Source organism: Labrus mixtus, chromosome 9, assembly GCF_963584025.1.
Source record: "Labrus mixtus chromosome 9, fLabMix1.1, whole genome shotgun sequence".
NCBI classification, from domain to species: Eukaryota; Metazoa; Chordata; class Actinopteri; order Labriformes; family Labridae; genus Labrus; species Labrus mixtus.
In genome coordinates this window covers 16,673,354-16,686,450 of record NC_083620.1, presented here as the reverse complement: position 1 = coordinate 16,686,450, position 13,097 = coordinate 16,673,354, and the positions used below count along the sequence as shown (strand labels likewise).

At 39.8% G+C, this 13,097-nt stretch overlaps 1 protein-coding gene across 10 annotated transcripts in view; it reads left to right on the top strand.

Moving 5' to 3' along the window:
• The window catches only part of dock10 (dedicator of cytokinesis 10), a 65,452-nt gene that overhangs the window by 20,229 nt on the left and 32,126 nt on the right, over window positions 1–13,097 (top strand). For 3 of the 10 annotated variants that reach the window (XM_061046571.1, XM_061046570.1, XM_061046577.1), the window contains exons 1-2: window positions 1,572–1,962; window positions 10,399–10,518. In XM_061046571.1, the coding sequence (XP_060902554.1) occupies window positions 1,804–1,962; window positions 10,399–10,518 (279 nt within the window). In that variant the 5' untranslated portion in view covers window positions 1,572–1,803. Of the gene's footprint in view, window positions 1–1,564; window positions 1,963–7,699; window positions 7,948–10,398; window positions 10,519–13,097 lie in introns of those variants that run through there. The other 7 variants (XM_061046576.1, XM_061046569.1, XM_061046573.1 and 4 more) reach the window with 7 other exon arrangements.

Here is a 13,097-nt window from a genome sequence, read left to right as displayed (position 1 = left end):
TGTCACATGACACCATTCAAAAAGATCATACTTTTGTCTACAGTTTTTGGGTGTTGATTACTCACTGTATATAAATCAGTAGGATTCTTTTTTTCCAAACATTTTTCAGGGGGCTATTGGATTTTTTTATTAGACTGTAGAAGCAGGCAAAGACCTGAAATAGGAAAAAAGAAGAGGAATGTAACAACTATCCATAAAGGTGGAATGAAACTGTTGATGTAAATAGGGCCATTAAGCCATGTGGTCACTTGTCACATGTCACTCCAATGGAAAAACCATCTGACTTCTCTTTTTTTTTATAAAATTGGATGATTTATGAATGTATTTATAGTATTAGAATAAGGGTCTGAAGTTATTTACAGTTCCTCAAATGAGTTTCCTGGTGGTCATTTCAACAACAACAATTCTTAGTAAGTATGATTTTTGCATTGCTTCTTTGACAGATGTCTTTCAACTATTACATTCAGTTTTGTTTCTCTTTTTGTCTACAACTCACACCACCTCCTCCCTATTTACCACTCTAAACATTTCTGGCTTTAGTGACTGACAATGATTGCGAAACTAAAAGCTTCAAAGCATCCTCTCGTCAGCCTTTCTCAAATCTATGTTTCAGACGATCTCTGGTTCTGTAAGTACGACTGGCAAGAATAAAACAGGCAAATTTGACAAAGAGAAGAATTTCAAAATGCTGCAAAACATATGAAAACCATTTTGTTCCCGGAATACTCCCCATTTTCTTTCTGGATAGCCACACACGTTGAAAATGGAACATTTTAAATAAGGCAAAACCAGATGTTACGGTGACAAGAAAACAATTACAGCAGTTAAAGTTGTGGTCTCTGGAATGAAGGGACATCAGAATTAAAACAAATGTTTCCCTTGAAGCATCTTGATTTTGACTCCTCTGACCTGTTGGGTGTCTATGTGTGATGTCACAGTAAGAGGGTGTTGACAGAAGCATTATTGTCCTAGAAGTTACTGTAGCAAACATTGCATATTCATAAACACACACTTTTGTCGTGCATTTTACAATAAAAAAGCAGCAGTTTATTTTACCAAATCAGAGTGTGGGGCACTTTACATCCTGTTTTCAGTGCACAAACCACAAAAGCACAAGCAGAGCCAACAGAACTCCGACTTGAAAGGGCTAGTGTGATTGGAAGAAAAATGAAGAGTGAGAGTGCTACAACATGGAAATCAGAAAAATTATGTAGGTTTCTGTGTGAGTACTGTGTGTGTGTGTGTGTGTGTGTGTGTGTGTGTGTGTGTGTGTGTGTGTGTGTGTGTGTGTGTGTGTGTGTGTGTGTGTGTGTGTGTGTGTGTGTGTGTGTGTGTGTGTGTGTGTGTGTGTGTGTGTGTGTGTGTGTGTGTGTGTGTCTGTGTGTCTGTGTGTGTGTAGCAGCTGGTTCTGGTCAGCTGACAGCTATTGCAGACAGTGATTTGTAGGGTGAGCTGGGCTGGGCTGAACCACTCACAGCTGCAGTCAGTGTGTGTGTATGTGTGTGTATTAGAGGAAGAGAGAGAGAGGGAGAGCCATGTAAGACTGCCAGTGTGTAAGCTCAGCCACAGCAACATTAGGATCTGGAGGCTGGAGAAGAGCAGTACGAACAGAGAGCCTGCAAAGCAGGACAAAGTAGTAGCTGAGGATGGAGCCTCAGTTTTCCTACTGTGCTTGAACTCAGCGCAGCACCACTGGCTGGACCAGGGGCAGAAGACGGTTCAGCTCAGGTTGACTTGGTTATTGAAGTTCAGCTCAGGTGAAGCCTGTGAATCAGGCTGGACCAGGAGTCACAGCAGTGGATTATGGGTTGTTCAGCCAGTGTGGTCCTTCTCCTCCGTTCAGTGGGCGGTGCCGACTGCGGTCACATGTGTTCAAGACAGGACCAGATATCATTGGACGCTGCAACTCCTACCCTAGAGGGTTACACCAGCTCGGCCTCACCTCTGACCATCATTGTTATGGTAACTTCTGCACCTCAAACTCACTGTGCAAAATGCATGTGTTGGCAGGTAGAGGAGACTACAGTATGGTTGTAACTGTGTGCACCATGGCATCATATATGGATGAGCATGAATGTATATTTCTGTATGCATTCTGTTTGTTTTCTGAACCTCTCTGCATTTCTTCACCAAACTTTATTTTTTTTTGCTGCTTCTTTCCAAACATCTTTTGCTGACGTTGCTGAATGATCCAGTTTTGAGGCCTAGCTGTTTCCATTCACAGCTGAGAGGCAGAAGGACGGAAATGGAGAGAGGAGAATAGAGGGGGGATGGTGGGGTCAGACATGAGGAATTTAGTTTCTGTGGGAAAAATCTATTTTTTCTGCATATGGCTCACAGAGAACATTCACACAGAGACGATGGTAAAAATAGCTTTTCAAACAGAACTATGAATGAGATGGTTGAGGAGAGAGTATATGAATGAATAAAGAGATGAAAGAATGAAAGGCCAGTTGAATAGAATATATTAAATTACATATGTGTTTCCTGTTCCTTTACTTTTCTTTACAGTACAGCTTTGCATGTCAGCCATCTGTTTGGTATCTGTATCCATTAGTGTAGGCAGGATTTTTTATTCCCAGAAAGACCCTAGTTTCTGAAAGCCCAGTGGAAAAAATGTTAGAGTTTTGGCAGGGTGGGATCTTAACAGTCGCCCTTTCTGTTTCCCCTTTCTTTCCTTCCCTCCATTAACCTCACATTTCTCTCTTGATGCCTGTTTTTCTGGTCTCGCAGGCAAACCAAAGTCATAACTTTAACCTGCAAAGTCATGTTTGCCTGCTGGTTCCTGCACTGTAAGCATAAGAACATGTGAAGTTATATTCAGGCCAGTCTGTGCTGGAAACTAGTGCACTGACTCTGACTTTTGCTGATCCAGCAGTGATGTATTTCCATGTCAGGGTAAGACATTAATCAGCACTACAACAATGCCAACTTTCTTTGAACCCTTTTTCAGGTTGAAACAGCCTAATGATGCTATAAAGTCGGAGGCAGTTTTCGAAAACCCCAAATGAGTAACTTCTTGAAGAAGTAAAATGGGAATGTTCTCAATAACAGCAGTTTTCTGCTTCACATTTTTATGCTTTAAGAAAAAGATTCAATGTGTGATTCAATAATGGTGATTTATACACTAAAAGGCAGCCAGGTCATAGCAAAACAGCAGCTGTTTGTCATCTGCAGAAACTGGCTATGATGCTACCACACTGCAGCAAAAGGATAAAGAATTGTAAAGGGCCAAGTATGGAGCGCTGGGGAACTCCAAAGAAAGGTTGACCAAATTTTCAATACTTTACCAAAACGTTGCTAATGTATTTGGTAAATTTGGACAGATTTGCTGTCCATTTTCGGTCATCAAAACAAGAAATTACCAACAATCAGCTGCCGAGGAGTGATATTTGTGTTGCCATGGTATCGAAACATGTTGTTTGATTTTTTTTAACTAGAATCGTATTGAAGTTTAAAAATCTTGGATAGTGGGGCGTTAGATAGCCGGGGGTTATGTTGCGCGCACCATGAACGGAGGCAATGGTACTCGTTGCAGCGGCCGTGGGTTCGAAACCAACCGCGGCCATTTTGGTGCTCTCTCCTCCCATCGTTTCCTGTCTCTCTTCTGCTTTCTTATCCAATAAAGGCAACAAATATGTTTAAAACAAATCTGGGCTAGTGGCAACAACTCCAACTCCAAAGGTCAGAAGCAGTCTTGATAAGCTTTAAAATGTAGTTTAATTGCCATGGCTTTCATCATCAACCCTGAGAGTCTTAGGGTATAGTGGGGTTGGAGGAAGTAATTTCAGACCATGACCCATGCAAGGATCTAACAAACACTCAATAAAACGCTGTCGCCTAGCTGTCAGATGTACACTGTCCATCTCCATCCATCTCATCCTCCAAGCTTAACACTCTGTCCTTTTGTCACCCAGTCACTGGCACTGCGGTCAGAGAAAGAATGCAAATCCTCCACTTTTCTCTTTGGCCACTGTCAGTCCTCTTTGCTCCTGACCTCTAGGGACCTCTTGAATGGCATTTGAAAATATGTTTTTGTCTTGTTAATTGGTCCTCGACATGATTTTTAAAAATTTTAGCTATTTTCCAAGCACTTCTGAAGAAGGGCTTTAAATGGTTGGCAGAATCGTCACACAGCAGAATAGACAGACTGGAATAAATGTGTGAAGTGCAGCCAACACTCCCATCACTGTAGTTTGCTTGTGTGTGTGTTTTGGAAGAAAGTAAGGAGTTACAAATAAGGATCCCTGGCTTTTCAGCACAACTCAACACCTCAAATTGGACCTATAAAAAAGGAGAAAGCTGGTTTACATCAGAGGGGTAACTTCTTTTAAAAGTATGATTCCCCAATTAGTCCCACTGTGTCTCTCTGCAGACCCTGTATTGCTTTAAAGATATGAAGCAGATGGCTTCTGTCTAGTTTCTTCTCCTCTCTGCTGTCTCAGCTGTCTATGTCCCCTCTCTCTCTCTCTCTCCCTTTCTCTCCCCCTCTCTCTCTCTCCCTTTCTCTCCCCCTTTCTCCCTATCAATCTTTCACACTCTTTTTCTTCTTCCACACTTCCCACTCTCTTTGTTTTTGTCACACTCTCCTCACATCTTCCCCTTAACAGGACGATAAGCCCTTGAATCGGTGCTGGGAAGTGATACAAACCAGCTGGAGGAAAGAGTTGAACCCATGTGATTTCCCTCCAGCTTTGTCTCAATTATTTCCCATTTCTGTTCTTTCCTTTTCTTCTAACTAATTCAGAGCACCCTCCTTGTCTTACTGCATCACATTCTTTTTCACAGTTATGCTGGAGGAGAGCCATGCTGTGACTGTGAGCTACAGTATGAGGCTATTACTCTGTTTGTATCCTCCACACAGCTGTAGTTTACCAACGTCATCACCCACTCTCTCTCTCTCTCTCTCACCCCTGCAAAGAGTGAAGGAGAGAGAAAACAGAGGAGTGGGGGCCTGAATGAGAGATGTTAAAATGTATGCTTAATAGGGCGAGAACAAGGGAGTAGGGAAGAGACATAGAGAATCAAAGGATGAAGAAATAAAGGAGTGGGGTGCTGAGGATGTTTGATGAAATAAGGTGGCGATGGGAGGGGATGAGAGAAAGGACGGAGAGAGAGAGAGATGGGGCCGCTGGTGCAGAAGAGTGGAAGGATGGAGGGAGCGGGAGAGGTAAATAAAGAAGAGGGAGGCTGAGCTGCTACGACTTGCTTCTGACATTAAATAGGCTCGAAGGAGTGCAATGCCAATCAAAGACTCATTAATGGTTATGAGATAGGAAAACATTCAGCAGATTAAGATTAATGAGTTACTTAGAAGTGTCTCTGCTGCCAGATTTATAGGGCCATGTTACAGTTTCACTCTCTGAGGCTTTTATCTCTGATGAAGTAAAAGAGTCTCACGAATAGCACGATGTCATCTCAAAGCGAAACCCATGACCAACCTTTAGATTGAAGTGACCTTTAAGTAACCATGTACTTTCCATGACGTGTTCAAACGTTTTTTTTTAGCACATTAGCCTCAGACATTTCTGAAACATTATTTTACGTGCACCAAAACCAGCTGTCATTAACTGACGAGAGTATAATGTGAAGATGAAATATACTACACAGGATAGAGGAGGAAAGAAAAAGTGTGAGATTTGTATAAATATCTGCCAATTGTTAAAAAGATTGTCCTTGTTTACAGTTGTAGACTTTTCAGCATCGAATTACCGGGAGTCACATGTACTGAGTTCACAAAAACGACCAAAAACAACTATTAAACATTTTTATTTAACACTTCAGTACAGTATCTAACCATGCTGATAGCTTTGGATTTTTTCGCTTGGGTTTTGCGGTTAATGGGTGAATTCTTTAATTTCCAATTAATGTTGGCCAGAAGTAACCCCACAGCATTGTCAGATGAACCTGGTCCACTTTAACACTACTGACCTAAGATAGAGTATTTATCATGCACCTGACGTCTCAAATTGAATGATCTGGACATTTTTTTTCAACACGAGTTTGACATTAGCAATAGCTTTATACTCTTTATGCAGCACATCAGTTTCATGTACAGTATGTATTGAAACTATGTTAAATTGCATTGTCCCTATTAAATGAATAAATTAAATGTCAATTCAATCACTTCTGCTTTCTTTTTTAAATCATTATCTATTACTTTAGCCAACTATTTACTCAGTCTTAAGTCCATTGTTTCACTGTAGGAGGTTGCTTTTGCATCCAACAGATAATTGGAAGGCTAACTGTTTATCCAATAGCATGAGCCATTAGCTAACCATGTCAACCTAAGACACCCCAGTAGCTGTATTAGCGTACAACTTTAGCGGTTGATTCATTACTTGTGTGAACTATTTCAACTCTTTACTAGCTATTTTTTTTCAGCTCGTTTTTTCGACACACACACACACATGGTTGGGATATGTTGCGTTAAGGTGTCAATCATTAACTGCACCCATCTTTAGCTACTACAAAATCTTTTTGCATGACTCCTCGCAACTTCATTTCATTTAGGCGATGCATGCGAACAAGGTTGAGATGAAGATGTATTTCACACAGATGATGTTTCGATTATGTTTTATCAGAAACATCTGCGGAGGCTGATAAAATGATGAAACTGCTTGGACCAGGCAGTGATGGGGAGGTGGAGGATTAAACGTAAGGACAGCATGAATGAATCTGATGCAGATAAAAGATCTAGGATAGAAGAATCAAGGTGTGTTGCAATGCTACAGATGTGACAAGTTGAGCTAATGACTGTAGAACAGCTGATGACCGCAGGGAAATAGGATATATGGAGGGGATGTATGCAGAATGGAAATAGAAATAAGTGGGCCCAGCATGGTAAATAATCTTACTGACTGAGTTTTTGCTGTAGAGCTTAATTTGTTCTTATTTGGTAACAATCCCCTTTTGGGGAATTGCTGTATTACTCAGTCAGCATTTGAAAGAACTTCAAGTTGCACCTTATGTATCGTGTTTAAAGCAGGTAACACAGTTTGCAGTATCATCAGGGATTGTTTCCTCTTATATAGATGTCTATTCTGCTATGAGGTTAACACTGGGGAAGTGAGCATCTTTGTGTGCACAGGCAAAAAGTCAATGTAAATGTCATTTTCTACTAATGTTTCTCAATGGAAACATGCACAAGTGAATGCATCCTTATGCTTTATATTTTGCAAAGACTTTTTTGAAATGTAAATTGTGTTGCAGACTGTGTCAGTGAGAGACAGGAGGAGGACAGGTTAGCATTAGAACAGGAAGTTAATGGGTTTTCATGTTCTGTGCATGCGTGTGTTTTTTTTGTTTTTGTGGGTTGACGTTGTGCTATATTGATATAATTGGACAGATTCGATGAGGTTGAGACAGAGAGTGTGTGGGGCTAATGATAGTGTTCCTTACCCTCACAGAAAGAGGGTTGTCCTTCTTTGTGTCCGTTTGTATGCTTTTAAATGTGGAGGGCTGCAAGACGTTAGCCTTCACTTGTTTGATCAAGATAACAGAGTGTTATATTGGCATGTTGAGGTGTCAAAAAAAGGAAGAGACTTTGAAGATATGTGTCGAATATGGAGCACCTGATTGGCTGGTTTCTCATCTGCCGGGGATTTTCTGTCTGTAGTTGTGTGTGGTTGTGTGTGCGTGTTGGACATCAAACATCAACTTCCTCTAAATCCACGTGTGCTGACACACACACATAAAGCCACTTAGTGTTAGTTCTGTTTCTGTTAGAGCACATGCCCACAATGTGCAATGCGCAATTTGTTTAGTCTCCTTTAATTTAGCTTTTTTTTTAAAAACTCTGGATAGTTGAAGTTTTGCTTTTTCCCCTTCTGTAATACTGAACACACTTACTTGGATCTACTTGCAATGAGCTTCAGGAGTAAAATCACCTTCAGGAAGAGAATAAAGAGCAAACGAGTGCGATCGGATTTCAACCGGCTGAGTATTGTTCGTATTCTTACGTCTCTTTCTGTCTAGTTATCATTACTTAATCACTTTAATCATATTTTACCCTCTTCACTAATATTTATCGACTGTCAGATGGGTATGTTGGTTATCAGCTAACACATAGAATGCTGTCAGTCATAGTTGTGTTTAAACATCTCTAATAAAAAAAATCCATCATAGTATAGCCTTTTATACGGTTAGCGTTTTTTATGATGTCTCTGTGCTTCATTTTCTCCAATTTTGAAGATTAGTTTCTTTCCCTGTGTTGAGACAGGATTTGGTGATATCAAACTGTGTGTAAGAATGTTGCACACCTAGCAGACGTCAGGTCATGTGGGGAAAGCCAGACTTTCTCCTGAAACATTTACTCTGATGTCACATGGGTCACATCAGAGTCACTGTGAACGTATGGGAACCTCAAGCTTGAGCTGACCACCTGCTTTTCTTTCGATATATATATCAGAAATTTGTGTCATTCATATACTGACAGTTGTTTTACACAAAGGCAAATTCTTAATACTTTTTGTTAAAGAGTTGTTACTCAGGCTACTTCTGAGGGTTTTCTCATTCTGAATGAATTGCTTGAGTATGTAATCTAACTCACTGTTTGATAGTCTATAAATTGTCAAAACTTTTTTTTCTCCAACCTTGTTAGTCACAAACAAAGAGATATTACATTGACATTGTGTTACCAAAGGCAAACTGAATTATATTCTGACATAAGAGAAGTTGACCTAAAAAGAAATACAAATGGAAATCTAGAGGAACTGTAGGTGGTAATCGCTGATCTGTATGAGTACAAATAATTCTATCTACAGTATGAATACTACATGGTGGAAAATGTTGACAGTACACTGAATAGATGGAAGAAGCAGTACTTAGAACACGGCTGCTCTAAAACACAGATCGCCTTCATTTATGTCACATTCTCTCTCTCTCTCTGTTGGTTGTGCACAGGCAGGCCTGTTTTAACTGTTAGTGTAGCTGTGGCGGGTACAAGCTCTGTCATGTGTGTGAACTAAAACCATAGATCATTACTTCCTCACCACAGCCTGCTTCAGCTCATGCTTTCCTGCTGTTGCTGCTCTCTAAATGACAGAAGTAGTTTACCGTTGTCCTGGCTGTGTTTGTTTCTCTGTGTGTGTGTGTGTGTGTGTGTGTGTGTGTGTGTGTGTGTGTGTGACTCATTGACAAGTTACATAATCCCTCAAAATATAGTTCCATGTCTTAATGAAAAGAGAAAGTTAGTGTACAATAGCTTGTATTGTCTTCAAATTCTGCTGTGATGGTTTATGGTAAATTGATTGGATGCAGCTCTTTTCTACGTAGTCTTCTAGCCTACTCAAAACTGCTTTTACAATACATGCAACATTCACTGATGGCAAAGGCTGCTGCACAAGTCCCCATCGGTATAAACCAATCCCATTCATACGTATTAATACACAGCTAGCTAACTCCAGGTTCAGTGTCATGCCCAAGGACACTTTGATGTGGCTGCAGGAGCTGGGGATTGAACTCCGACCTTCTGGTTTGAGAGCAGACTGACTCTGCCGCTAAGCCATAGCTGCTGTCTGAAGGTGTTTAAATGGGGTTTGGATGACTATGTGAGGACAGGGGTCCATATTAAGAAGCAGCCTTTGTCTGTTTGAGGTTTTGAAATGTCATTAAATGCTGGCCTTGTCACTTGTTTTTTTTTTTTTTGGTTACATGAAATCCACCTGTATGAAGCTGTATGCCTGGTAGAGAGTGTCTTTCAAACCATGCATCTTATGTTTCCATTTATATCTATTCAAAATATATGTGTAGTTCAATGAGGTGTGCCACAGCCTTACTGCAGCTGTACTGCTACTTCCTCTTTACGATTATTTTCAGTCTCAATGATGTCATGGCCAAACACAGGAAATGTATCTGTCATGGCTACAGCTTGAAAAACTCCATACTTCTGAATATTCATAAATAATCATCAACTCAACTTCATCTTCAGTTGATTGTCCCCTAAGGGAAATTTGGGCCGAGGGGAATTTTGGTTTTAAAATTTTTGATGAGATATCATACTGAGTCTTTTTTGTTGCTTTCCTACTATCTGGTATTCAATATAAGATATGAATTAAGGAGTTTCTGGATGAGCTTTTAGTCATTTACAATGTTTCAATATTAGTACTGGCATGATATGTGATTGAAACAGGGACATTGGTAAAAGTGTAAATGTTTAATTTAACAAATATGACAAAAATTTTCAAAAAGGAGTCTTTGGTTTCAGAACCACACTACTCCTGAAATATTTATTTATTTCTCTGAGTATTCCTAGCCAATATACATCACTTGAAACCATTTTTCAGTCTCTGTGAATACACATCATGTCTGATGGTATCTTTTTATTTTCTTATCATATTGATGTTCAATAACCAACAAGTAAATGCTGATGGGATGTCTCTGTGTTCTCACTTGCAGCAGGAGAAGCCGAAGCTGATCGATCCTCTCGACTATGAGACTGTCATCTCTGAGCTGGGGGACGAGCTGAAGGAAGACCCTCTCAGAGACCTGCTCCTGTTTCCTGACTATGATTTCTCTGTAAGTGTGTGTGTGTGTGTGTGTGTGTGGCCTGATGTTTCAGGGGTTAAATAAATCATGGTAAAGATAGAGGGGGGGGGGGGGGGGGGGGACAGGTAGCAAAGGTCAAACTTCACTGTTAGCAGAAAGTAATGTACTTACCTTAGATGGTCATGTCTTTTTAGTCCCATTATGGGAACTTTCCAAAAACCTTTCTTTGCTCTGATTGTGCTGAATATCACAATCACAGCTCAGATACTTCCATCTAAAGGCACACAGAAAATACAGTGCACTATTTTGTTACCAGAGATAGATATTGGGCAGAGTCCAAGTTGTCAGTTTGTAATTTGACAATGAAGTTTATAAGCAATATGGAAAATCTGTTCTCCACTCCTGCATGACACACTTTCCTCCTTTGATTATGCATGTTTTGCATTAGGGTCTTTCATTACAGTCAACAATTCATTCTCTCCGACTCCCCTTAGTTCTTTGTTTATCGTTGCTTTCATATTCTGCTAATGCGTTTCTGCAGATGCAGGTCCGGAGCACATTAAGGTGACCTGATAGCTGCTTTTGGTAAAGAGAAATGTTTGCTTGATGACTCTGGAGTTGTAGCTTTAAAGCATGAGCCTGCTGGTTTCCAGCTCCGTCTGGCCTCAACACAATCTCCTCTGATTTTCTTTGTCTCTGCAGGCCGCAGTCAATTTCCATAATTGTAAGTGAAAGTGGCTTGGCAGAGTTTTGCTAATGCACAAAAGGCATTTACTAGATCTGCTTCATTGCCAGTTGGTTCATGAGCTCAGCGCTCCAGCCAGCTGATTTGGGTTGTATAAATCAAAGTCTGTCTGTGTTTGCACACAAAGATCTGTAGTGCTGACTTTTTTTCTCTAATGAGCAATCACTTTTCAGAATATATCTGTACTTCTTTTTGAATATGAATGAATCCTATCAAAGTGAGGTAACACTAACACTTAGTAACAATAACAATGCTAGCTTGCTGTTTGTAAATCACATTGTTTATCCCAATCATAATCCTAGTTTAAAGTGTTTGCATTTTATATCAGCTTATTAGAGGTTAGAAAATGTACAGCTGAGTATAATAATAGGTTTTTATGTTTGTTTTTTAAAATCCGAATGATAATGAAGTAACAACAACTATACTATCTTGCTAATGTTCAGCAGCCAGTGTTAACCACAAACATCATCCTTGTTGAAATTGTGAATTTCCCTTTAAGAGAAAACCTACATCCTGAGTTGTGTTTTAAGAGAAGACACCCTTCATTGAAGAAACATTTTCTCATTTGGTGCTTTCACTACAGTGGCAGAGAAAGGCTTTTTGATAAGTCAGTCAAAAGTTAGTGTAAGATGACCAGGTTGAAGGTGTCAGTTTAGCTCAGTTGGTAAAGTAAGTTATATGTAAAGAGGCTGTAGTCCTCGTCGCACTGATCGCAGGTTCCACTGCTGGTCCTGCGGCTGTTTGGTGCATCCCCAAGTTTCTGTCCCCACATTTTCTGTCTCTCTCTCGAGCTGTCCCATCAAATAAAGGCCAAAAAGATCAACAAATAATCCTAAAACAAATGTTCAGGTTGATAATCTGTCAGTACTGGTAGAATAATGCCTGCTATGTTGCTCTTGTCCATGTTTCTTAACTTTTTTGATGAAACAAAGGTTTGTTTTGTGCAATTTTGTTTATCTGAGAATAGAGCGAGTTCTATACTCTACAGATAAGGCAGTAGCATGTGATTCAAATCAATTTAGTACAAATCAAAGCATAGCCATGTTATGCTTTATACTCATTTATTCAGTGTTTCTTTAAGTTATCATTTATCTAGTATACAGTGTTTGATTTAGATAACTTATTTTAACTGCTGATACACCGATGATAGATGCACAGATCGACTTCTTTTCAGTTGCTATCCAATCCCGATACATAAGTACAGATAACAATACTGATTCGGATATTTCTTTTTAAATCCCAATACATGTTTTCGTTGTTGTTGTTGTTGTTGGTATTATGTGTAAGGCTGCACAAAGCTGTAGTAAACCTGGCATTGCATTTCTAATATAAAGATAACTAGGGTTTTCAAATCATTTCAAAAATCTTTTAAACTGAAGTGCAAGGACTGTGCTTTTTATCATAAAGAAGAAGCTGCTCCGTCTTGTCTGAACGTCTTGATGGAGACGATTTGGACAATTCTTGTAGTTTAGTCTGAATGTCTTCAATGTGAGACTGCGAGTTGAGAATCACCACCGGTGATGTGGATCGGGGGCCGTCAGTCCTTTATCCAATATGTAGATTTAGTTGATATTGGATACTGATATTAAATAGGATCGGTCCCATCTATAACAGCTGATTATGGATTTCTGCCTGTGCTGAAGAGAGAGATGATTTTTAGAGTGACATGGTCTAGTTTTTCCTCTGTTACCTGGGTCAGCAGAGGGATATACCTTTTCGAGCTTCACACACCTAGTCTTGCTTTTAATTGAGTTACTAAGTGACAGCCCTTAAAACATACTTAAACTTGTTGAATATGACATTTGCTGTGTCTACTAAATATTTCAGGTGAGGTTGCTCACTATCAAACATTTAAAAATATTTC